This window comes from Oncorhynchus tshawytscha, linkage group LG01, assembly GCF_018296145.1.
Source record: "Oncorhynchus tshawytscha isolate Ot180627B linkage group LG01, Otsh_v2.0, whole genome shotgun sequence".
In the NCBI taxonomy this organism is placed as follows: Eukaryota; Metazoa; Chordata; class Actinopteri; order Salmoniformes; family Salmonidae; genus Oncorhynchus; species Oncorhynchus tshawytscha.
In genome coordinates this window covers 66,050,244-66,076,527 of record NC_056429.1, presented here as the reverse complement: position 1 = coordinate 66,076,527, position 26,284 = coordinate 66,050,244, and the positions used below count along the sequence as shown (strand labels likewise).

Genomic DNA, 26,284 nt, shown 5'->3' with positions numbered 1-26,284 from the left:
TCAATATAGCCTAGTCAGCAGAAGATGACAAGAATGTTGAATGGTTTATAGCTACATCTCAGTGTTTTCCTTCATTTACATTAAGTCTCATGATCTCAAAAGAACATTCATCCTCCTCTTTAGATGATTTATTTGAAAGATCAGCAGCATTCTTAGTGTCAGCTTGTTGACATCTCAATGGACTCCTCCAAATCTTAGAATCACATATTGCATGTGTTTCTTCAAAATAAGATTGATTAATGCACTTGAAATCGCGCCACCAAGGTCACACTCAATCTGTCCAATCGGAGGAAAGCATGGATCTCTTAGTCAATCACTTGCAGTGCCTACTACCTCAACAACATGGACTCCCACACTGCAAAATGCATCATTTCGATTTGATTTCAAAATCACAAAATGGGAGAAATTCTGTCTGTAATGTCAAAAAAGGGAATATACATTTTTGGCATTTAAATCCAATCTTTATTTTATGTTAAAAGATATTTTGTTGTTTTTGTTGTTGCAGACTGAAAAACCAGACCGACGTCATACCTTTGCCTCCTTAGCTTTGCGTAAGCGCTACAGCTATCTGACCGACCCTGCAGCGAGTGAGTTTAACATCTTTACTTTCATAAATCCTCAGTTCATACAAAATATTAATAACGTTATTCAACTTCATATGCAGTGTACGATATTACCTTTATCATATATTCATTTATCAATAGTGTAGAATTATGAGCACTTTCCATACTGTCATCATACGCGTCATGATTCATATCCATCCCGGACAACCCTTGCTTGGTGTCTTATACACTGAACAAAAATATAAATGCAACATGTAAAGTGTTGGTCTCATGTTTCATGAGCTGAAAAAAAAACAAATCCCAGAAATGTTCCATATGCACAAAAGCTTATTTCTCTCAAATGATGTGCACAAGTTTGTTTACATCCCTGTTAGTGAGCATTTCTCCTTTGCCAAGATAATCCATCCACCTGACAGGAGTGGCATATCAAGAAGCTGATTAAACGGCATGATCATTACATAGGTGCACCTTGTGCTGGGAACAATAAAAGGCCACTTTAAAATGTGCAGTTTTGTCACACAACACAATGCTACAGATGTCTTAAGTTTTGAGGGAGCGTGTAATTGGCATGCTGACTGCAGGAATGTCCACCAGAGCTGTTGCCAGAGAATTTAATGTTCCTTTCTTTACTATAAGCTGCCTCCAACGTCGTTTTAGAGAATTTGGCAGTGCGTCCATCCGGCCTCACAACCGCAGACCACGTGTAACCACGCCAGCCCAGGACCTCCACATCTGGCTTCTCAAATAGTGTGATCGGCTGAGGGGCGGTGGGGGGTTGTACTGAGGAGTATTTTTGTCTGTAATGAAGCCCTTTTGTGGTGAAAAATGAATTCTGATTTGCTGGGCCTGGCTCGCTAGTGGGTGGGTCTGGCTGCCAAGTCTGTGGGCCTATGCTCTCCAAGGCCCACCCATGAACGAAACCCTGCCCCGTCATGTAAAATCCATAGATTAGGGCCTAATTTATTTATTTCAATTGACTGATTTTCTTATGTAAACTGTAACTCAGTAAAATCTTTGAAATTGTTTCATGTTGCATTTATATTTTTGTTTAGTATACTTTGCAGACCCTCTCCATTTTGTGAAATATATTTTCCTTGTTTTTGTCTCATAACATTTGTGTGAACACTACTGGCATTGCAACATCCAAATGTCAAATACAATTATTATCTTGTAGCGTTTTCATTCTTTTGAAGAACACCTCACTTTTATTGGCTTAGTGATTGTTCAGGGCATTCATTTCTTGTTAACCAATCAATAAGTGAACCCTTGAGACAATTATTGCACTAATAATATACTAAAAGGATTGTGGGGTCATTTTTGGCATTGGAAACATATGACCATGGTGTGCACCAAACATATAAAAGGCACTGCAGCAAAACGGCAAACAGACAAAGCACATCAATGGTCAATAGAATGGTTGTGTTGTTGTCTTGGTATGTTTGAAATGGTTTCTTCTTCACTGTTATGTCAAGCATTTTGTTGCCACGTATGCTTCATTGTGTGTTATCTTGCATCTGTTCTATTTTGTGACAGATCATTGACCTTAAACAATCACTTTTCACCACATCTTTGTTTAGATAGTAATTGACGTTTCATAAATTATATTATTCTTACTGCTTTGATTAATATTGGCCTTACTGACTCCAACTTTCTCTCTCTGGTTTCTCTGTTTTTATTATTTCAATTATTTTCCGTTGAATTTATGTTAAATCTTTGGTTTGGTTATTCAAGAAACAACTGATCGGAGCTCGCCGAGAACACAGCCTACTGGCTACACTCACAAACCTGTCTTTTCAACGAGATCTTATCAGGCGTGGTCGGCTGTTCCTGTCTCCGTCCCTGGCCAAGCCAAGTCTGGATTCGGTTCCCACTCCAGTTCATCGTCCAACACGCCCACTGCCTCTCCACTGAAGTCTGTGTGGTCCATCACCTCAGTGTCCCCCATCAAGTCCAACATAGGCGGCTCACCGGCCCATTCCATCAAGTCAGTCAGCGACATAGCTTCCCCCATCAGGTCGTACAGGACCATTTCATCCCCAATAAAGACTGTAGTTCAGCAGGCCCAGTACCCAGTTCAGGTTACCCCCAGTCTCCAGTCATCGCCAGTCAGAAGCATTCCGGACCATGTTTCCATCAAGGGACTGGCAGCATTGTCTACTAGAACCTCTCCTATCACCACTGGTGGAGGGTGTCTGCTAGAAAGGTCATCAATCACCATGACGCCACCTGCTTCCCCTAAATCCTCACTGAACATGTACAGTTCAACTCTTCCATTCAAGGGTGTCATTGTGGGAACTGGCACAACAACATCGTCCTCTCCTATAAAAACTGTTCCTGGCCTCTCCTCTGTCCGGTCCAGTGCAGACCCCTCAAGCCCCTCAAGGAGTCTCTTTTCCTCCCTCTCATCACCAATTAAATCCAACACTCCTCCTAGTGCTGCAGCTCTGATCAATGGAACAGTATCCCCTACAAAGTACCGCTCCTCCTCCCCCACGTCCCTACTCTCCAGCAGCTTACAGGGGAGGATACAGGCAACCACCAATGCAGCAACAACAAGCGTAAATGCAGCCTTTGACGAGGTTGAAAAAACGTTCAATTCCTGCTCTGCCTCTGGATATGGCACTCTTAAGTCCATGTCCTCCTCAGCGTCATCCTCTTACCAGTCCATAAGATCCTCAGCCTCTAGTTCCCTATATGCCTCTTTACGGTCCCCACTAAACCCACCAAGCCCAATGACTGTCCCAGTGTATTCAATTATAAATGTTTTGCCAGAACCCCAATTTAAAAAGCTCCCTGAGGTGTCAAAGTCAGCTGCTGCCCTCTTGTCCCCTCGAAAAACTATGCCTGCTGAGACAAACTCTCAAGCCCAGTCTTCCTTTGCCAGAACTCTGTCACCTGTCAAATCCCCCTTATTCATGTCCCCGGCTGCCCTAAAATCCACCACCTCATCCCCGCTGTCCTCCAGCCAAGAGATACTGAAGGACGTGGCAGAAATGAAAGAGGACTTGATACGGATGTCTAACATCTTGCAAACAGAACCAAGTTCAGCCTCCAAAGGATTCCAGTCTGACTTCCCCAAAGAGGCTAGAATGGAGGACGAGGAGCCTTACAGAATTGTAGAGAAAGTGAAACAGGACCTGGTCAAAGTTAGTGAGATACTAACCAAGGATACGGTCAAGAATAACAAGGCAGCTTTTAAAACAAATACAACAGACGAGGTACAGTTCTCTAAACAAGTAACAGTGGATCCCCAGCAAAGCAACTGGAGTTATCCACCAAGATATGAGACAGTGGTCCCTCAAATCAAAACTAAGTCTATACCAGACAGAGATTTCAATCTATCGAAGGTAGTAGACTACTTGACAAATGACATTGGCAGTAGCTCTATCTCAAAAATTGCAGATGTAAAGCATAGATCTGATGAGGTTAGAAGAGAAGGAGAGGAGAAACAGAAACGTATGCTTAAACCTGAGCACAAGCTGAAAATGCCACCCGCAAACATGCGGTCCTCTGCCTCAGAAAAGGAGCTCTGTAAACTAGCAGATGTGCTATTTGGGCCTGATGCCATGTTAGAATCTCCGGATGACATCTCACATGACCAGGACAAGAGTCCCCTCTCAGACAGTGGCTTTGAGACAAGGAGTGAAAGGACGCCATCTGCCCCACAGAGTGCAGAAGGCATGGGACCCAAGACACTTTTCCAGGATATTCCACCAGTAATCACGGAGACAAGGACTGAGGTTGTTCATGTTATTAGGAGCTATGAGTCTCCTGAAGATAACAAGCAACCAATGATGGAGGATACAAGGGCGGTTAGATACATTGATGCTGAGCCCAAAGGGCTGAATGCATCCAATGTGGACCAAACAAAAGCATTTCAGATGAAAATCAGCCCGGACGATGACTCGATGGGCAAGGGCATGCGAGTTAAGGAAGAGACCCACATCACAACTACTACCCGAATGGTGTACCACAAACCCCAGAGTAAAGAGAATACATCAGAGAGGATTGAAGAGTCAATGTCAGTGCATGATATCATGAAAGCTTTCCAGTCCGGCAGGGATCCCTCCAGAGAACTTGCTGGACTGTTTGAGCACAAGGCCGGCAACGATGACACATCACAGAGAGTTCTTGAAGATATCAGCTCAAAGCCCAAAGTTGAAAGAATAATTGAGGTTCACATTGAAAAGGGCAACAAAACTGAACCAACTGAGGTCATCATCCGGGAGACAAAAAATCACCCAGAGAAGGAGATGTACTTCTACCAAGGGAACAGTGGAATGTCACGACACGGAGAGGAGGAGCCTGAAGAATCGCTCCCCTGTTACCTAGAGTCTTCCAGAGTAAACACGCCCATGACACAGGAAGATGATAGTCATCCAAGCTCTGAACAGCTCATGGCAGACGACTCGTACAAAACCCTGAAGTTACTCAGCCAGCACTCTGTGGAATATAATGATGATGAATCATCAGAAGTCAGAGGAGAGTCTTACAACTTTGCCGACAAAATGCTTCTCTCTGAGAAACCAGAATCGTCTCACTCTGACACTGAGGAGTATTTAAGGGACAGGTCTCGTTTTCAATCCCCAGATAGGAGTTGTTATAGTCAGGGAAGGTCTAGTGGATCAAGGCAAGAATATATTTTGAAGTCATCAAACACAGACAAATCAGGTCAAATTGCCAATGTAGATGATAACTTTGACAAACTAACACTGTTGCAGTATTCCTCAGAACCTGGTAGCCCAAAGCACTCTGTTTGGATGCGTGTCACTGATGACAGACAGGGCAAGAATAGAGAAAAGCTGATATATGAAGACAGAGTAGACAGAACTGTTAAGGAAGCAGAGGAAAAGCTTAGCGAAGTCTCTCAGTTTTTTCGTGATAAGACAGAGAAACTGAACGATGAGCTTTCTTCCCCTGAGAAGAAGTCCCGTAGGTCCGACTTTAGGGAAACACGATCAGGGCCTAGCTCTACGCACAGCAGTCCTGAAAGATCAGCATACAGGAATGGGGGCAGTGGTGAAGAATGTAGAGACCGTTTCAGAGACAGGTTTGGCTCCAATGATAGAAAATGTGCTAGTTTACCAAGCAGCCCAGAGAGGAGAGTGCTGCTACAATATAATGATGACAATAGAAAACCAGGGGATGGCATCTCACAGGGCAATGTGGGTGATGCCTCCAAACCTTTTCAAATGTCATCCTCCAAAGTCAGCGCTGTTAGGCTACATTTTGAACAAGAGGCTCAAAAGCAAGACACGGGTCCACAATGGGGACACACATCAAATCCCCCAGTAAGAAAACTCCTGGAAAGTAAGCTGCCTGTGTATCAGGTTTTTGCAGGCTCAAATATACCCAAATCACCAGACAGTCCAGGATGTACAAGGAAGGTTCTAGAAAGTGAGGTAAGAGGATCTAGTGGACCAAGCCCCAGTGCTAATAGGTATATTTACTCATCTCCTAAACACGGCACAAACGGAAATGAACAGGAAGAAAAAAAGTCCTTCAAAACTTGGGAATGTCATGGAAATGGAAACTATCAACCCCAAGTGTCAATTCACAAAGACCACAATTCACAAAGAGAACAGCAGAGTTTTAGAGATGGAATAGCCAGAAAAGAAGAGACAACCAAGAAAATAATTTACACAGAGGTTGTGGTCCGAGAAAACCCAAATAGTACCGGTGGTCTAAAAAAAAACTCGGAATCGCAAATTCCTGTTAGAATGCCATCTAGTTTCTCAGAAAATCATCAATCCACTTCATTAAAATTTGATACCTCTGTTAAACTGTGTGAAAGGCCAGGGTTACAAATACCTACTTTAGCTAGAAATAGGTTACACAGCGGCTCTGAATCCAGAAAATCCACAAACGGCTCATCAGTAGAAAAATCATCTGATTCTTTTGATAGTAGTCAGTCAACTGTAATGTGTAATGGTATAGATAGCGATCAAGTAGGGTACTTGGAAAACATTGTTACTGAGGGTTACAAAGACATCAAACCTTTGCCAGTTTATGTTAGCATCCAAGTGGGCAAGAAATACGAAAAAGAAACAGCTGAGAAGCTGGGAACATACAAAAAGATAGTGAGTCACGAGAGCCGAACAGTGCATGAGACACGGGGAGCGCGTTACACCATTAAACAAAAACAGACCCCATCTCCTCAAGGCAGCCCAGAGGATGACACTCTAGAGCAAGTTACTTTCATGGACAGCTCTGGCAAAAGTCCTGTTACTCCTGAGACACCAAGTTCTGAGGAGGTGAGCATTGCCTCCAGAACGCCAGATTCCGTGATTGGATACATGCCCGGAATGCCCATTCCAATAGCAGAGGAGTCTGAAGAAGATGAAGGAAAGACCTTCATCTACAAGGAGTCTCTGCCAAAGAAAACCAAGCCTGCCTCATCAGAACCCTCCAACCGAAATCAGGAAACACTGAAACGACACAAAGAGAAAAGGGTCGCTTACATTGAGTTTCCCCCCCCTCCGCCTTTAGAGGCAGAGCATTCTGACCCTGATAAGAGGGGATCTTGTGCCTCCTCAGAGGCTGAGACAGAGATGATGGAGGTGAACCTCCAAGAGGAGCATGATCGGCACCTCCTTGCAGAGCCCATCATCAGGGTTCAACCTCCCTCTCCGGTTCCACCTGGAGCAGACGACAGCGACTCTAGCGACGATGAGTCTGTCTTCCATCCCATTCCCAACAAAAAGTACACCTTCAAGATGAAGGAAAAGGAGGAAGGAGAGAAGCGTCTAAAACCCCAAAAGCCTGAGAGGAACGGAAACAACAAGGAGTCAGTCACGAATGTCGTTGAAAAAGAAGAGGATGTAGACTTAGAGAAAAATGGCAACGACCAGTCAATCACAGACTGCTCCATAGCCACAACTGCTGAGTTCTCTCATGACACAGATGCCACTGAAATAGACTCTCTCGATGGCTATGACCTTCAAGATGAGGATGATGGATTGAGTGAACAAGACCCTAAAACATCAAGCCTGTCCAATGACGGCAAGACATGTGATCGTTCCTTTAGTCAATCAAAGCTTGAAGTCATAGAGGAGGAGAAAACACCAAGTGAGGATGGAGGGGATAATGGGAAAGCAAACTCAGACCAAAACACCGGAGAAGAAAAAGACTACACTCTTGAGGGAAGACATCCAGATAGACAGGGCGATAGACAAGACTTTGCAGATAACTATTTTCGTTGTCAACTCGAAGAGGAGTTAAACTCTACCTTCAAAACAGTCGCCACGAAAGGCTTAGACTTTGACCCCTGGTCAAGCAAAGGGGGAGAAGGAGAAGGAGTTTTTGATGCCAAAGCGAGAGAAGAAGATCCCAAGCCTTTTGGTTTGTCTGTGGAGGACAAATCGCAAGCCACCACTCCAGACACTACCCCTGCTAGAACCCCGACTGATGAAAGCACACCGACTAGCGAGCCTAACCCTTTCCCCTTCCATGAGGGGAAGATGTTTGAGATGACGCGCAGTGGTGCAATTGACATGAGCAAGCGGGACTTTGTTGAAGAGAGGCTTCAATTTTTCCAGATTGGTGAGCATTCCTCTGATGGGAAATCAGGGGACAAGGGGAGAGGGGGCAAGAGTCCGGGGGTAGTTACCTCTCAGTCAAAAACAGGGGAGAGGGGTGAAGGGGTGAAGTTAGAGACTGCCACAGACAGCAGCACATCAGCAAAGTGCAGCCCTGCACAGACTGGCACTGACACTGGCTGTACCGATGCGCCTTCTGGTGACACAGTAGCCGAGACCACGTCCTCATTCACGATTACGGCCTCTAAAGTTGACCCCAAATTACGCACCCCCATTAAGATGGGAATAGCCATTACAGTGAAAAAAGACTTGGGGGATCACACAGATTATAAGGCAGAGATGTCAGAAAGTCAGATGCCAGAATACATTAGCTTGGAAAACCAGTCACTGGAGGTTCAGTTTAGCGGATACAGAGACCCAAAGCTGTCAGAAAGAAGAGATTACCCTGCAGAGAACTGCAATAACAACAATAACCTTGAATCCTCTAGCGTCCAGGCTAACTATATACAATGTGGCAGTGTGGTGTTTAATTTGCAGTCGTCTTCTGAACCCACCCTTCAGAAAGCCAGTAGGATTGAAGCTTTGTTCTGTAGAGACTCTCTAGAAGTAGAAGAAAACAGTGTTCAGGCTGAACAAAGACAAAGTGAAGCCATCAAGGAAGCTGAGGCGAAGCAGCAAAAGTCTAGGCTGCCTGTCAAAGCGCCAGGGTGGTCGTTCCATACACAAGGCACAGCAATAGGGAAGCAAAAACCCAAACAGGTTGTCAAGGCTGAGGTGAGGAGAAGAGCAGAGCCTGTCATTGCCAAAGTAGAGCCCAGGTCTAGAATCCCAATCAAAAATATTAAAAAGAGCAGCACACCCAGCTCCCCAATATCAGTGCAGGTAACAACTCAGTCTAGCAGGGAAAGAGTAGCTATACAGTTTTCCTCCAGGTTGCCCATCAAAGACAGGTCTCAGGTTAGCTCGTCAGGTGAGACGAGTAGGGAGAACGCCAGCGAGGTTTGTAAACGCACCATCGAGTACTTTAAGGGCATTAGCGGGGAGACGCTAAAGCTGGCCAACCGCCTATCAGACGAAGAGAAAAAGACACAGGGAGAACAGTCCGAGGAAGACAGCACCTCCAGGAGCACCTCTCTGTCGGACCCCTCTCAGCCCTCCCGCTCGTCGAGGTCTGGTAGAGGCTCGAGAGCTGAGGCCAGGGCCTTGTCCGTAAGGGCAAAGGTCGACAGGGCCTCCGGCAGTGAGAGGAGCAGGAGGAGTAGGCGGACTGGTGGGAAGGAGGGCAGTCAGGTTGCGGGGCCTCGGGCGCCCCCCGTCGCGGAGATCAAGCCTAGTTTGTAAAACTTTCACACTTGTTAAAACCTTAGTTGCATGAAGTCGTTGTGATTGATTGCCTGTGGCGTGTTTATTCTCTTCAAACAGTAGCTGTCATTCTGTCATTGTCATCTATGTACTGTGTACTGTACTTGTCCTTGTCAGACTCTCCTCCTCCCCTCAACCCCTTAGTTGTCAGATACCTCAGCATGCCAGAGTAGTGACTGGTGCACTGGCACAGCCAGTCTCCTGTTGACGGCTACTGAGTCTGTCTATCTGTCTGTCTGTGCAGGGTGGCTACTGAAAACAGCAGTTCTAGTTTATTCTATTTCATGGTCAAGTTGTGTCTCTGAGCTAATTAGCCTTAGCAAAAACATAAAGGTTGTCCGCATGTGTACTGTGTAGTCCCATTTAAGAACTATGAATCCACCCTAGAGTTCCTACGAGTACATGACTCTTTTGACCCATTTTACATTATTTTGTTTGTATGGTTCTTATGATAGTTACTGCCTGCTTAGAGGATACATATTCACAAACATTCACAGAGCACCTGTGTCCAAATAACACAATGTAGACCGTCATATAGTGTCTATTCTGCCTTTTCTTGCCATTCAGGAAACTAAATCTGAAGTGCTGTCAGCCTAAACAAGCCATTGAATAATAAAATGCACATTTACAGTAAACCTGTTGATTCAATATGTATATATCAAACACAGAGGAGAGGCTGCAAAACACTGTCTGCTTTTATATAATTTGGAAAATACCACACTTGGCCAGAAAAGGAAAGAGTCCTCTGTACTCCTATTTCAGTCAATAGAAAAGGTACTGAACAGTGTTGATTATTTAGATTATCTCTGCCCTTTAGGTCCTCAGAGTCCCTGTGAGCGAACAGACCTGCGGATGGCCATTGTGGCCGACCACCTGGGACTTAGCTGGACTGGTAAGGAAATAGTGCTCCCTGGTCCCAGTACCATCTGTCTTCATGGCTCTCTCTTCTTCTGCTTTCCCCTCTCTCAAGAAAACAACATAGATATTACTGTGAGGAAACAGTGCCCTCTACAGAGTGATGCTCTTCTTACACTGCAGCTCTACATACTCATGCATGTGCAGAAATGGATGCCTTGAACTGATGCGGTGTTAATTCCGTCAACAAAAATATTGACTTAAAATATTTATAAAACACATTTTTCTGTGGTATTTGATGAGACTATAATTGACTAAATAGATCCACAAAAAAACTATAACTAAATGAAAATTATTTTTAATTTCATTTGACTAAAACGAGACGAGACAAAATTATCTCTATGACTAAAATCTGACTTATAACTGGACTGGACAAGAGTTTTTGGAGCGATTAAGAGCTTTTCAGTAATAAGCACAATTAATATTAACAGCACAGATGCAGCGCAAGTTCTGTTCAGCAGTGGGAAGGACGAGCCGCACCCGGTACATATAGCCTACATCATCTGCTGAGCTGAGGGGTAGCAAGTGATGAGTGTGGGCAGACAGACAGGCTTCGCCCCGGCTGTTCCGCCTCCGATTATACACATCACGAAGGAGAATCTTTTGCTTCCCTGTAGCTAACCAGTCACCACCAGCCTTCTCAGCCTGGTCTCAGACTAAACGTAACATAGTAAATGTCAGTCCGGGACACTCAAATTAGTATGATATGTTATGTGTGGTCAGGGTTGGGGAGAAACAGATTACATGAAAGTGATTACAGAAAACCGTTAACTGTCATCCGTTATGTTACCAGCTACAGTATTGTAGTCAGATTACAGATACTTTTGCAAACCTAGATGATTATTTTGAAGATTACTTTTAAATTCAGAAAGGATGTTTGCGGGAAAAAAACTTTGACACTTCTCTGTTTTCTCAATGGCATTCAAATCAACGTTGAAAAAGGTGCAAGTTTAAGTTTGTTCCATCTGAGCGAGTCTGACAACAAGTCAGAGACCACTATGATGACACACCAAATAGGTTTGATGGATCGTGGGAAAAGAACAAGAATAGGCTTTTGTAGGCTACAGTCCAAGCTATGTCTTCCAATGGAGCGACTTCTGTCGGCATCCAAAGATTATCCAACTTAAATAAACCCTTGGAGGAAAGGATGACAGCAGTGATGTAGTCTACGGCGATACAGATATCACTTATTATTGATATCTACATAGTACATTGATGTGAATCGCATTGCTGCTCTCTCATTTAGCTATTTGTGCCTTACGGAATGTGGTTGTTGTGGATGGCTGTTGACAAATCTAAATGTGTATTTGAACCCAATAATGGTTGAATTCAAGAAGTTTAAGCTGCCTACTGTATCAATCATTGTTTTGAAACCAGTGGACAGCCAGTGAAAAATGTGCTCTTGCAAAACTGCATAGTGCAGATCCCAGCCTATGGAATAAAAGTGGGGATTTTATTGCTCAATCTAATTCATACGGATAAAAATGTATAAATCCATAGGCCTAATGGACACATGCTCAAACTCGTACACTTTTGATAGACTTAAGGGGGCAATCCATTTTTGGACATAAATTATATATACAGTACCAGTCAAAAGTTTGGACACACCTACTCATTCCAGGGATATCACTCATCCCTCCGGAACTTTCATTACACACACCTGTCCCCTATTCCCACTGATTAGTGCTTGTATAAGTGTGCCCTTTGATTTCCATTGGGCTGTCGATTATTGTTACAATGTCCGTTGGTGCGTGTGAGTACATGTGCTGTGTGTTTTGGGCTTCCATGCCCTTGTGGATTGCGCAGATGATTACGGGTCTCCTCCCATGTGTTAATCATCGTGCGTGTGTTATTTATTCAAGGTACTCCTCGCTCTTTTTGTTTGGGTTTCAACCCTGTGTTTTTATAGTGTTTGTTTGGTCTTCGTCCCCGGTCCTTTACACGACACGCCATAATTTGGGTACAATAAAAAAAAAAAACTTTTACACATTCCTGTGTCTGTCTCCCGATCCTTCATGCCAACGTGACAGACCCCTAGACTTTTTCCACGTTTTGGATAAAGTACTGAGTTAAATGTCTGTATACTTATGTAAATGTGATATTTCAGGTTTTTATTTCGAATACATTAGCAAAACTCTAAACTTTTATACATTTTTTGCTAATTAATAAAAATAAAAACAGAAATATTACGTTTACATAAGTATTCAGACCATTTACTCAGTACAAGCTTGGCACGCCTGTATTTGCTGAGTTTCTCCCATTCTTCTCTGCAGATCCTCTCAAGCTCTGTCAGGTTGGATGGGGAGCATTGCTGCAAAGATATTTATAGCTCTCTCCAGAGTTGTTCAATCGGTTTAATTCCGGACTCTGGCTGGGCTTCTCAAGGACATTCAGAGACTTGTCCCAAAGCCACTCCTGCGTTGTCTTGGCTGTGTGCTTAGGGTCATTGTCCTGTTGGTAGGTGAACCTTCACCCTAGTCTGAGGTCCTGAGCACTCTCTCTCTGTACTTTTCTCGTCTTTGCCTCAATCCTGACTAGTCTCCCAGTCCCTGCCGCTGAAAAACATCCCCGCAGAATGATTCTGCTACCACCATGCTTCACCGTAGGGACGGTGCCAGGTTTCTTTCAGACGTGATGCTTGGCATTCAGGCCGAAGAGTTCAATATTGGTTTCCTCAGACCAGAGAATCTTGTTTCTGATGGTCTGAGATTCTTGAGGTGCCTTTTGGCAAACTCCAAGCTGACTGTCATGTAACTTTTACTGTAGAGTGGCTTCCGTCTTGACACTCTACCATAAAGGCCTGATTGGTAGAGTGCTGCAGCAATGGTTGTCCTTGGAAGATTCTCCCATCTTCACAAAGGAACTTTAAAGCTCTGTCCCTGACCAAGGCCCTTCTCCCCCGATTGCTCAGTTTGGCCAGGTAGCCAGCTCAAGGAAGAGTCTTGGTGGTTCCAAACTTCTTGCATTTAACTATGATGGCGGCCACTGTGTTCTTGGGGACTTTCAATGCTGCATAAATCTTTTGTTACCCTTCCCCAGATCTGTGCCTTGACACAATCCTGTCTCGGAGCTCCAAGGACAATTCCTTCGACTTCATGGCTTGGTTTTTGCTCTGACATGCACTGTCAACTGTGGGACCTTTTATATAGACAGTTGGGTACCTTTCAAAAACATGTACAATTAATTGAATTTACCACAGGTGGACTCCAATAAAGTTGTAGATGCATCTCAAGGATGATCAATGGAAACAGGATGCACCCGAGCTCAATTTTGAGTCTCATAGCAAAGGGTCTGAATACTTATGTAAATAAGGTATTTCTGTTTATAATGTTTTCGCTTTGTCATTATGGGGTACTGTGTGTAGATTTCTGTGGATTAAAACATTTTTTATCTGTTTTAGAATAAGGCTGTAAAGTAACAAAATGTGGAAAAGGTCAAGGGGTCTGAATACTTTCCGAAGGCACTGTATATGCATCATGAGCTTAGTTCAACTGTCACACTCCATGAAAATATAAGCTTGTTTTTCTCCAATGTTTGTAAACATTGTAAATGTAGCCTAATAACATGGTTAAAACAATATTTTTGATATCATGGATGGTCAGTCCTTGCATTCATAGCTCTTTCTATTAATCTTAGGGTGGAAACATTTCTCCAGGCCCATCCTTCAGCTTTTTACCAAAACACAGGCGGTGCGACCGTTTTGTTATTGTTTCATCTGTGGCTTTGCAAAAATCCCAGAACCACACGGGGGGACCTAGTGAATGACCTGCAGAGAGCTGGGACCAAAGTAACAAAGCCTACCATCAGTAACACACTATGCCGCCAGGGACTCAAATCCTGCAGTGCCAGACGTGTCCCCCTGCTTAAGCCAGTCCATGTCCAGGCCCGTCTGAAGTTTGCTAGAGAGCATTTGGATGATCCAGAAGAAGATTGGAATAATGTCATATGGTCAGATTAAACCAAAATATAACTTTTTGGTAGTTGCATCCAAAGAACACCATACCTACTGTGAAGCATGGGGTGGAAACATCATGCTTTGGGGCTGTTTTTGTGCAAAGAGACCAGGACGACTGGTCCGTGTAAAGGAAAGAATGAATGGGGCCATGTATCGTGAGATTTTGAGTGAAAACCTCCTTCCATCAGCAAGGGCATTGAAGATGAAACGTGGCTGGGTCTTTCAGCATGACAATGAACCCAAACACACTGCCCAGGCAACGAAGGAGTGGCTTCCTAAGAAGCATTTCAAGGTCCTGGAGTGGCCTAGCCAGTCTCCAGATCTCAACCCCATAGAAAATCTTTGGAGGGAGTTGAAAGTCCGTGTTGCCCAGCAACAGCCCCAAAACATCACTGCTCTAGAGGAGATCTGCATGGAGGAATGGGTCAAAATACCAGCAACAGTGTGTGAAAACCTCGTGAAGACTTACAGAAAACGTTTGACCGCTGTCATTGCCAACAACGGGTATATAACAAAATATTGAGAAACTTTTGTTTTTGACCAAATAGTTATTTTCCACCATAATTTGCAAATAAATTCATTAAAAATCCTACAATGTGATTTTCTGGATTTTTTTTCTCATTTTGTCTGTCATAGTTGAAGTGTACCTATGATGAAAATGTACAGGCCTCTCTCATATTTTTAAGTGGGAGAACTTGCACAATTGGTGGCTGACTGAATACTTTTTTGCCCCACTGTATATGTAGTAGAAAGCGATGGGTTAGAAGAAACCTACATATCCAACCCATAAAGTAAAATTTAACATCCATATATGGCCAGCTATGTCAACTTTAACATGGATTTATCCTGCAATAGATGTGGTTCAATTGGTAACATACATTTGTGTCTTCTAATGCCTTTTAAGGGGAAAATAATCTAAAAGTAACTGAATATAATCAGATTACTTTACTGAGTTTGGGTAACTTTTGGATTACCCTAACTTTGGACAGGTAACTAGCAACTGTAACAGATTACATTTAGAAAGTAAGCTACCCAACCCTGTGTTTGGTATGGTTACATAAGACAGATGGTTACTTATGGGTCGTTGGTCAGGGTGGGTGGGCGTATAGTGCAAACGTGTAGTAACCCAGAGGTTGTGAGTTTGAATCTCATCAGGGACAATTTTAGCTAATTAGCAACTTTTCTATGACTTACTACTCTTTATCTACTTTGCAACTACTTAGCATATTTGCAAACCCTTCCACTAACCCTTGAACCAAACTCCTAAACTTAACCTTAACCATAACCCCTAGCCTAGCTAATGTTAGCCACCTAGCTAGACTTCGTAAAATACCATACGTTTAGCAAATTCGTAACATAGTACGTTTTGCAAATTCGTAAAATATTGCACGTCTTGTAAATTCGTAACATATAATGCAAATTGTAATTCGTAACATGTCATACGAATTGGTGATGTACATCCACAAATGAATACATCCCATACGAAATGTAACATATCATACTAAATGGAGTGTCCCGGATTTACATACAGAATAATACGAGGTGCTCTGAGACCAGTTTGGCCTCCTAGTTAGCTACCCTTTGCCTGGTTAAGAAACACAAGCTGCTTTCCCGAAATTAAAAACAATAGCAGCATTGAGTTGTTTGAATTTGTAGTCTCGCTCAACCTTCCCACTGGGGTGGCAGGCAGCCTAGTGGTTTGACTGTTGGGCCAGTAACCGAAAGGTTGCTGGGTTGAATCCCTGAACTGACAAGGAAAAAATATTTTGTTCTGCCCCTGAACAAGGCAGTTAACCCACTGTTCCCTGGTAGGCTGTCATTGTAAATAATAATTTGTTCTTAACTAATTTGCCTAGTTCAATAAAGGTTACATTCTGTTTTTAATCCCACTGTCCCCACTGCATTTCATAGCCAAGATCTGTAGCCAAGTCTCCCTCTTTTCCTCAATGAAAATGGCTTGATTCAAGCATTACCTCTCAAAAGATAAGACCCATAATAGTGCCGCTAATTTCCTTTCTTTCTATTGTGCATTGGCGGGCAGCATTTTACATTGCAGGCTGTTCTAAAACTAGGTTACTTGTAGACCGGACCGTTTACCATTTGTTTAGGCTACACCTTGTTCAGTCATGTTACCTCATTAAAAGCCTGGCGCGTGTTCAGCAGCACACAACATTTTGAAAACTTCAGATAGTATATTTCTATGTAGAACAAACATGCCTCTGACATGTTGAATGAGGAATAATGTCGGCTCTATTCATGGAATTTCTAACTGTAACGTTCGAGAACGTTTTGCAGCTGAACGTGGCCCTGGTGACATTACTAGTAGCCTATATGCAAAGTAACATTTGGTAAATCTCATCAGGGACAAGGGACATCAAAAGAAAGGAAAAGGGACATCAAACTATTTATTGACAACATTCCTCTTGCCAATACTCTACATCTGACTGGGTGAATAACCTTCATTTTGAGTTAATATGGACCTAGTGACTCGAGACTTGAGCACTTGGACCAGGATTCGAGCACTGGGACTCGAGCACAGGGGACTTGGGACTTGATTCAGACTCGACTACATCACTGTGCGAAACTGTCATTAGCTCCCATTCAAAATCATTAGCCCTTGTTCTACTTTTGGACATCAATGTGGCTGCGACGTCTGTGGAACGTTGATAACAATGACAATGATGCGACCGAGTAACAGGTGCAACCCAGTGGCTTGCGAAAGTATTCACCCCCCTTGGCATTTTTTCTATTTTGTTGCCTTACAACCTGGAATTAAAATTGATTTTAGATTTTTTTGTATCATTTGATTTACACAACATGCCTACCACTTTGAAGATACAAAATATATTTTAATGTGAAACAAACTAGAAATAAGCCAAAGAAAACAGAACTTGAGCGTGCATTACTATTCACCCCCCCCCCAAAGTCAATACTTTGTAGAGCCACCTTTTGCAGAAATTACAGCTGCAAGTCTCTTGTGGTATGTCTCTATAAGCTTTGCACATCTAGCCACTGGGATTTTTGCCTATTCTTCAAGACAAAACTGCTCCAGCTCCATCAAGTTGGATGGGTTCCTTTTTCCCCTTAAACCGCTCAAGTGTTGTTTTAGCAGTATGCTTAGGGTCATTGCCCTGTTGGGTGAACCTCCGTCCCAGTCTCAAATCTCTGGAAGACTGAAACAGGTTTTCCTCAAGAATTTCCCTGTATTTAGCACCATCCATCATTCCTTCAATTCTGACCAGCTTCCCAGTCCCTGCCGATGAAAAACATCCCCACATGATGCTGCCACCACCATGCTTCACTGTGGAGATGGTATTCTTTTTTTTCTTTTTTACCCCGTTTTCTCCCCAATTTCGTGGTATCCAATTGTTTAGTAGCTACTATCTTGTCTCATTGCTACAACTCCCGTACGGGCTCGGGAGAGACGAAGGTTAAAATTCCTCCGATACACAACCCAACCAAGCCGCACTGCTTCTTAACACAGCGCGCATCCAACCCGGAAGCCAGCCGCACCAATGTGTCGGAGGAAACACCATGCACCTGGCAACCTTGGTTAGCGCGCACTGCGCCTGTCCCGCCACAGGAGTCGCTGGTGCGCGATGAGACAAGGATATCCCTACCAGCCAACCCCTCCCTAACCCGGGCGACACTAGGCCAATTGTGCGTCGCCCCACGGACCTCCCGGGCGCGGCCGGTTACGACAGAGCCTGGGCGCGAACCCAGAGTCTCTGGTGGAACAGCTAGCGCTGCAGCACAATGCCCTTAACCACTGCGATGGTATTCTCGGGATGATGAGAGATGTTGGGTTTGCGACAGACATAGCGTTTTCCTTGATGACCAAAAAGCTAAATGTTAGTCTCATCTGACCAGAGTACCTTATCGAATATGTTTGGGGGAGTCTCCCACATGCCTTTTGACGAACACCAAACATGTTTGATTATTTTTTTCTTTAAGCAATGGCTTTTTTCTGGCCACTCTTCCGTAAAGCCCAGCTCTGTGGAGTGTAGGGCTTAAAGTGGTCCTATGGACAGATACTCCAATCTCCGCTGTATAGCTTTGCAGCTCCTTCAGGGTTATCTTTGGTCTCTTTGTTGCCTTTCTGATTAATGCCCTCCTTGCCTGGTCCATGAGTTTTGGTGGGCTGCCCTCTCTTGGCAGGTTTGTTGTGGTGCAATATTCTTACCATTTTTTTATAATGGATTTAAGGATGCTCTGTGGGATGTTCAAAGTTTGGGATTATTTTTCTAACCCAACCCTGATCTGTACTTCTCCACAACTTTGTCCCTGACCTGTTTGGAGAGCGCCTTGGTCTTCATGGTGCCGCTTGCTTGGTGGTGCCCCTTGCTTAGTGGTGTTGCAGACTCTGGGGCCTTTCAGAACAGGTGTATATATACTGAGATCATGTGACACTTAGATTGCACACAGGTGGACTTTATTTAACTGATTATGTGACTTCTGAAGGTAATTGGTTGCAAAGGGTGTGAGTACATATGCATGCACCACTTTTCCGTTTTAATTATTATTATATATTTTTGAAACAATTAATTTTTTCCATTTCACTTCACCAATTTGGACTATTTTGTGTTTGTCCATTACATGAAATCCAAATCCAAATCTATTTAAATTACAGGTTGTAATGCTTCGCCAAAACCTTGCACCACCTGGCGATTGTGTTTCTCTTTCTCTCCCTCTCTGCACTTGTATGTGTGTGTTTGTTTTGTATGTGATTTGTTTTGTATGTGATTTGCAGTATCTATGTGGGCTGAATTAGGAATTTAAAAGTCCAGATCATTATTATATGTTGTTATATGTGTTTGTCATATTTCTGCTTTTGGGAAGAGAATAGGAAGTTATGCAGAAAAACATGTTGGTAGGACAAGGATATATATGTACACTGAGTATACCAAACATTAGGGTCAGCCATAGTGGTATGGTGCACCTGGAGCAAAGTAGGCTTAAGTGCCTTGCTCAAGAGCAGGTGTTCTTAATGTTTTGTATACTGACGTGTATGTTTGTGCACATGTCAGTGACTTATGTTTACTATAGGTTAATGACGCAATATAAATGTGATGTGACTAAAATGAAAGGGCACAAATTGCCCTTTAGTGGCCTCATGGGTGGAATGTGTATAATAAAAAAATATAACACATATTTTTTAATAAATAATATTTTTCTTAATTTCATAATTCATAAACATAATTTTTTAAATGCAGAAAATCCAGTTTCTATGTCAATGCTTTTTAAAAATATATATTTCAGTCTTTGATGTATATAAAGTGTAATATTGGGATGCAAACAAAAAATTCAATACATTTCAACTATATCTGACATGGTATAGGTAGGTGTCTTCTTTTTTTAAAGTCCTTAGCCATGTGTGTGAGTTGTATACTTTTGTTTCAAAGTGATTTGTTTAAGACTACCAAGAAACACTCTGTTACCCTGATTTAGCCCACTGCAGTAAAAGGTTAATGATATTTGAGTCAAAATGACTAAGACTAGACTAAATCTGAACTGTTGTGATGTAATGTATTTTTGGATGCGTTTGCAGAGCTGGCTCGGGAAATGAACTTTTCTGTCGACGAGATCAACCACATCCGAGTGGAGAACCCCAACTCCCTGACAGCGCAGAGCTTCATGCTGCTAAAGAAATGGGTCAGCCGGGACGGTAAAAACGCAACGAGTGAGTGTCTCTCCTTCTCCCAAATATATTTCTATGGCTTTCTCTTCTATCACATCTCGCGATTATGATTATGATTATGTACTAGTGGGCGGCAGGGTAGCCTAGTGGTTAGAGCGTTGGACTTGTAACCGAAAGGTTGCAAGTTCAAATCCCCAAGCTGACAAAGTACAATTCTGTCATTTTGCCCCTGAACAGGCCGTTAACCCACTGTTCCTAGGCCGTCATTGAAAATAGGAATTTGTTCTTAACTGGCTTGCCAAGTTAAATAAGGTAAAATAAATACTACAGAGTACCTCGCTACTGTATTTTTCCATGTCCATAAAAAGAGCCTCACGACCTCTCTCATCCCTCTCTCCTTCTGAACTCCCTGTCTTTCCCTCTCTTCGTATCTGTGAATATTTCATACTGAATGACATTGAAAGGACTTATGTAGAAGCAGAATGACTTCTATGTTTGTTAAGATTCCTAATGCAGCTGTCATTCAGCTTAATATGAAGTTGCATATTATGTTCATGCTCCTACTAAGGACATAATGTTTAGTACAGGAAAATATCATTTGGCCCAGTCTCCTTGTAGAAGAGAAGAATACGGCAACCCTTTTTTCACCTTCACACACTGCAGTGTGATTGTAAACTATTTACCCTGCAAGAGTTATGACAATGACAACATCTGGGTTAAGGAACAGTGCATATTGTTCAGACAACTGTCATATTGTACAACAAACAGTGTCTTGTCTTTGTTGGACTGACTTTCTATGGTCTGTTTTCCTTACAGCGGATGCCTTAACTGGAGTGCTGACCAAAGTCAATCGGATGGATATTGTGACTTTACTGGAGGGGCCGATATTTGACTATGGTAACATTTCAGGCACGAGAAGTTTTGCCGATGATAACGCTGTTTACCTGGATCAGGCTGATGGTAAAGTTTAGCTCCATCTAGCTGACCTCTTACCTCTCCTGCTACCTCTTTTGTTTTTGCCTTACAACTGTAGCAAAAATAAGAACAAATTGCCTGGCTATACTATTGAATGCAATTTGCCTATGGAGACTACAGTACCCTATCTTAGACAGGCTGATGTCTGACCCTTCGCTTTCGGCTTTTTTTTGTCCGTTTCGGTCTAACCATTTTCTGACACTCAAACGAGTGTGAGGAAATGTTAGCATGCAGAGTCCCATGGGTTCACTTTTAACTTAGTCAATTCAGGAAATGTATTTTAATTCACTTTCTGAAATGTCTGGGTTCCTATTAAATTGACACCAGCCAACCCTGATGATGAGAATAGCATGTTAAGCCCAAAGATTTTCTAGAGAGGTCTTGATTGACATGGCCTTTTATATTATTAAAGCCCTCCTAAAATCGAATTGCATTTGTGCTCCAAGGGTTTTGTAAGATGAATTGATGACAAACACTAAAACTTTTCCATAATGCTAACCAGTTGCATGCTGTAACACACTGCTTTCACCTGATTACCTTGTACCTTCAACAGGGCACTACTGTATAAACCCCTTTGTTCCCTAATGCATGGAGTAGACTCAACAGACAGTCTGTTGTACTTTGTTCATCTATAGCTCTAGATCTGTCTAGTTCTCTAGTCTACCTCCAGTTCCTCTGAGCCCTCCCCGGATAGAATGACAGAGCTTCGTCCTCTGTGAAACCAGACTACCTTCCTCCTCTTACGCGCTCGTCCATCTCCACAGCCCAATCTCCAGGGCAGCTTATAACAGCTCCTAATGGCTTATTAAGAGTATTGTGCCGTCATCTCTGCACTTCCCCATCCCCTTCCCTGCCACCTCATCAAAATCATCTCTCTGTCCTCTCATTCATCTTTGTCTTGTCTTGTTAATACGTTTTTGTATTTTGTTAGCTTTCTTTGTGTCTTTTGTTTCTCTTTTATCGTCGTGTGTCCTCACCAGTAGCATGCTTTGTTGTTCATGAGCGCGCCTCCACCTCTGCAATTCCAGTGTCGCCCTCGATTAAGAATCATTCCCTAAACCCTGATTCATTCTTGGTCTTACAGACCTCCACACCTCTCTCCCTTACTCTTCCCACACCGCTGATCCCCAAGTTATGAATCCTCTGTCTCACTCATGGGCCTCACACCTTTACCCCCATCCCCACCACCCAATCCAGCTCCCTCTCCTCTTCCATGTCTCCTTCTCATCCCCCAGTCACCAAGTCTTCAACCCACTGGGGACCCCAGTCAATCCACACACCTGTCCTCTACTCCCATGCCCCAGCTCTCTCCCTCATCCCTTCCAAGTATCTCCCTCAATACTCAGTTTTCGAGTCCTCAGGCTCAACCCACTGGGGAACCCAGTCAGCCTACACCCCTCTCGTCTTCTCCCACCCCCCAGCTGTCTCCCTCTGTGACCCTATGCCAGTCACACAGTCTTGAATCCTTAGAAATCCCATTTCCCACTTTGTCCCACCCCGTCCTCCCCCTAATATCACCTGCAGGGTCTCACTGCCCTAGTCCTGACCCCCCTTTCATCCGTTCCCTGCCCTCCTGTCCTGTGTGTCAATATCCCTGTGTCCCCCATACCTTCTCCTTCTGCACCTCCCTCTTGGGTTCACATCGACCCTTCTACCCTAGAAATCTTCATCTAAGCCCCATCCTATCGTCTTTCGTCTTTTCTGTGTGAGCATGACTAAACACCCGCTCAACTGTTAACTAATAAAACCCACTCATCACACATATGGACATTTCTACCATTCCTTACTTATTTCTGTTTTGTTTTCTTATCCCATCTCAATGGCTGCATATGAACCCATCCCTTTAAAGAACAAAACTATCTTGTCATAAAACTGTTAAAAGCTGTGACAGACATACATATTTATTGTTTTTGTCAGTGTAAGTATCATTTGTTTTATACCATTTTTACGTTGGGTTTCTCTAAGGTAGTTCTCAAGTGAATCAAAAGTGCTGCATATTGTGCTGATGATTCAGGAGACCAGTGTCCCCTCTGAGGGTCACCATAATTAGTGGGTGTTTTGTTGCATGCTCTATAGTCAGTCTCTGTTCCATTGTCCATGTCACTCAGTCCATGTGGTGTGTGGTTTATGTGGGATTCCTTGTGTCATGTGCGTCCATGTGAGTATATCATCTCCCAACAGATTATCACTGCATCCTAGCGGAGCTGCAGTCCCCAGCCCAACTGCACTCTGACCCTTCCTTCACAGAGCTCTACTCTGAACCCCCTACCCTCACCATAGATCCCGAACCTTCCCCTGTCCAGCTCAAGCCAGACCCTCCTATCTTCATCCTCACCCAGTCCGAGTCCTGGGCCGACCACATGGAGCCTGACTCCTCCAATAGGAGCCCTTCTAGACCATATGAGCTGTCCCTGTACATTCCCACCCTTGACTTAGATCCCACCGCTGCCATGGCTGAAGGTGACCAGGTGCTGATAGTGGAAGAAGAGAAAAAGGAAGTGGACATAAGCCTCCAACAGATGTCATTCGCTTCCCCTGAACAGTGTGAGGTAGAAAAAGAGGTCAAAAAGCAAGTCTCCTTCTTCTCATCATCTTTGTCCTCCCCATCATCGCCATGGCAAGCACAGCAGGACAGCAGACGGGCAGGGGCTGAGGAGGTCGTGAAGGGAGATGGTGAGGAAGTGGTAGAGGCAGGTGAGATGGCGGAAAACGGGGATAAAGTGATAGAAGAGGGGGACAATAAGATGGTCTTGGAGGGGGGTAAGGAGCGAGAGAATGGGGCTGAGGTGGCGGAAGAGGGGGATAATAAGATGGTGTTGGAGGGGGGTAAGGAGCCAGAGAATGGGGCTGAGGCGTTGGGGGAGCAGGGAGTGTCTGGTTCCACTGAGGAAAAGGATGGAGATGAAAATGAGATGACAGAAGACAAGTTGAAGTCGCTGTTGGAGGATATTCATTTGGAGGAAGGCTCAGAGGAAGAGGAGGGCGAGGAAATGACGGAGGCCAAGGTTCAGGAGATTCTCAGTCAGGTGAAGCAGGCAGAAAAAGACATGTGTTCACTTCCAGGTTGGCACAGTGAGACATTCAGCGTCAACGTGGAGCCGCCCACACCTAGCCGCAGTGTGAGCTCAGACCTGCTAGACCGCCAGGAAAATAGGTACACAAAAACATATATTCCATCACTGCTATGGATTAAGGATAAATACACTTTCGTGTACATCTACAACTGGGATTCAATATCTTCGCCTCAGTCTTTTGGTCTTTTTTCATAATCTGCCTTCATCACAAACTATTTGATCAATAAATTTGTAACCAACCCCATCCTATTCTCAATATTGATCTTTATCTTAGTCAATGTTCTCTGAATTGTAATCCTTAACCATTAATCCGAGTTTCAATCTAAGTCTCAACCTTACACTTTCTCCCAATCTCTCCCCACAGCCAGGAGAACTCCAGTGACTCCGCCACCTCTTCCTCTAGAGGGGAGCCCGGGAGGTCCAGGCACAATGGCGATCACACGGAGCTAGCACCTCATGACGGGTCACTTCCTCTATCGCAGGACTCAGCCAACAGAAGAGCTGGACATGGGAAGGAAGAAGGCGTACTTGTGTCTGAGAAGAAAGTCCAGGTAATTGCAATGTCTATGCAAGATAATGTACTGTAACTGTTTTTGTACAATGTGTGTCTGCTACAGTGAATACGGCTCATCGGGTACATCACTGTTGTTTCTTTTTCACAGTGACACGAACTGGATGTCCATTCTTTTAAATCAACTTGGTTGACTGTAAATTTAACTTCACCCTTTTTTCCAGATGTGCCATTGTTTATTGTTGCTGATGTCAGAAGAACCTTGGGATTGTGTGACGCTAACAAATTCTCTCTCGCCTGCTTTTTTGTGTGTTTTCTATATCCCCTTCTCACTGTCTGTAATGTTGCTTTACCTGCACTCTTCAGCAGAGTTTTAGTGAGTCTGGCACTGATGAGGAACAAACCGTCACCACCAGGGTGTTTCGGCGCCGGGTCATTCTTAAGGTAGCCTGCTGAGACTGGGTGAAGGTTTGGTTTAGGTTTGGCTATAGATGGTTAACCTAGCTTTGCCTCTGGTGTGCAGTGGACTGGTGTGGCTCGCTTAACTGACAACTATCAGTGGGAGACAAAGGAAACTTCAGAAATGTTTGTTTGAAGTGTTGAAGTGTTGTGTGTGTGTGTGTGTGTGTGTGTGTGTGTGTGTGTGTGTGTGTGTGTGTGTGCGTGTGCGTACGAGTGTGTCCTGGCCTGGTAACCTGCTTTCATGTTTTCAATCAAGGATCATTTTGTGTCTCACTGTTGCCTCTGTGATGCCATTTAAAGGGACATGCCACATTCATTTTGTTATCGTTTCAATCAACAACTCTTGGGGAATTCTAAAATATTCTGTCTCTAGAGGTTTGCTTGCAGTTTGATGGTGCTGTTGCTGCAGAGTGTGTTAGTGGTTTGCTGTTACACTGGCTGAAGTGAATTTGGACCAGTTCTGATTGTAGTCCTAACCATGAGCACTTACAGGGAGAACAGGCAAAGAATATTCCAGGCGAATCAGTGACAGAAGAACAGTTTACCGATGAAGACGGTAACATCATCACTAGAAAAGTAACTATCTGCCTCTGCCCTCGTCCTAAAAATACACCTCTGAATTATCATACCCACCTTCTCAAAGCATCCTTGAAACTCTCCTCCCAAAACATCCTAAGGCCTATCCACTTGTGTTTGTGTGTGTATCCCGGCCATACCCTCTCCATCTTGACCATGATCATTATCTCCTTCCCTTTTCCCAGGTCATCAGAAAAGTCATCAGGCGGGTGTCCATGCCTGACGACCAGGGCGGGGACAGGGGGAGGTGGGACCGAGGAGACCTCTGGCCTTGCCCTTTCTCACTGGAGGAGGAGCTAGAGGTTGGCATGACGACAGAATAGGCCGCATAGAGGGTTGCCCCAAGGGGGTTCTGGGGTTCTGAGCCTGAACAGAAAACGGGTGGGGACCTTAACTCAGGATGTGGTCGTGGGATTCGACATTTGAGTTCTGCCGCTATTGAATTTAAACACTCACTATGCCTTTAGAATTTTGTGTGATTTCACAGTATCTTGCTATCTGCGTATGTGTGTGATGCAAACATTTGCCTCTGTGGTCTGGTTTACTGCTTTCAGGTTGATGTTTTCAGGTTGCTAATATTAAATCATCTCACATGTTGCTTATCTCTGGTCTAGCTGCACTCGGGTTGTGGTTTTCAGGTTGCTGTGTTGGGTTACTGCTTGCCAGGATGGCTCTCAGGATGTGGGGTTTGAAATTGGCCTCATCTCACTCGTGT

The 26,284-nt window shown here is 43.9% G+C and overlaps 1 protein-coding gene across 34 annotated transcripts in view; it reads left to right on the top strand.

The window, feature by feature from the left end:
* The window catches only part of ank3a (ankyrin 3a), a 157,571-nt gene that overhangs the window by 128,247 nt on the left and 3,040 nt on the right, over positions 1 to 26,284 (top strand). For 22 of the 34 annotated variants that reach the window (XR_006083756.1, XR_006083742.1, XR_006083760.1 and 19 more), the window contains 9 exons: positions 506 to 587; positions 2,295 to 8,105; positions 10,281 to 10,355; positions 19,882 to 20,013; positions 20,788 to 20,931; positions 23,128 to 24,100; positions 24,385 to 24,571; positions 24,898 to 24,975; positions 25,486 to 25,871. Coding sequence is in view for 5 of the 34 variants with exons in the window: in XM_042324451.1 (XP_042180385.1) it covers positions 506 to 587; positions 2,295 to 8,105; positions 10,281 to 10,355; positions 19,882 to 20,013; positions 20,788 to 20,931; positions 23,128 to 24,100; positions 24,385 to 24,571; positions 24,898 to 24,975; positions 25,486 to 25,569; positions 25,755 to 25,871 (7,683 nt within the window). In the remaining 29 variants the exon portion in view is untranslated. Of the gene's footprint in view, positions 1 to 505; positions 588 to 2,294; positions 8,106 to 10,280; positions 10,356 to 19,881; positions 20,014 to 20,787; positions 20,932 to 23,127; positions 24,101 to 24,384; positions 24,572 to 24,897; positions 25,872 to 26,284 lie in introns of those variants that run through there. The other 12 variants (XR_006083765.1, XR_006083766.1, XM_042324451.1 and 9 more) reach the window with 11 other exon arrangements.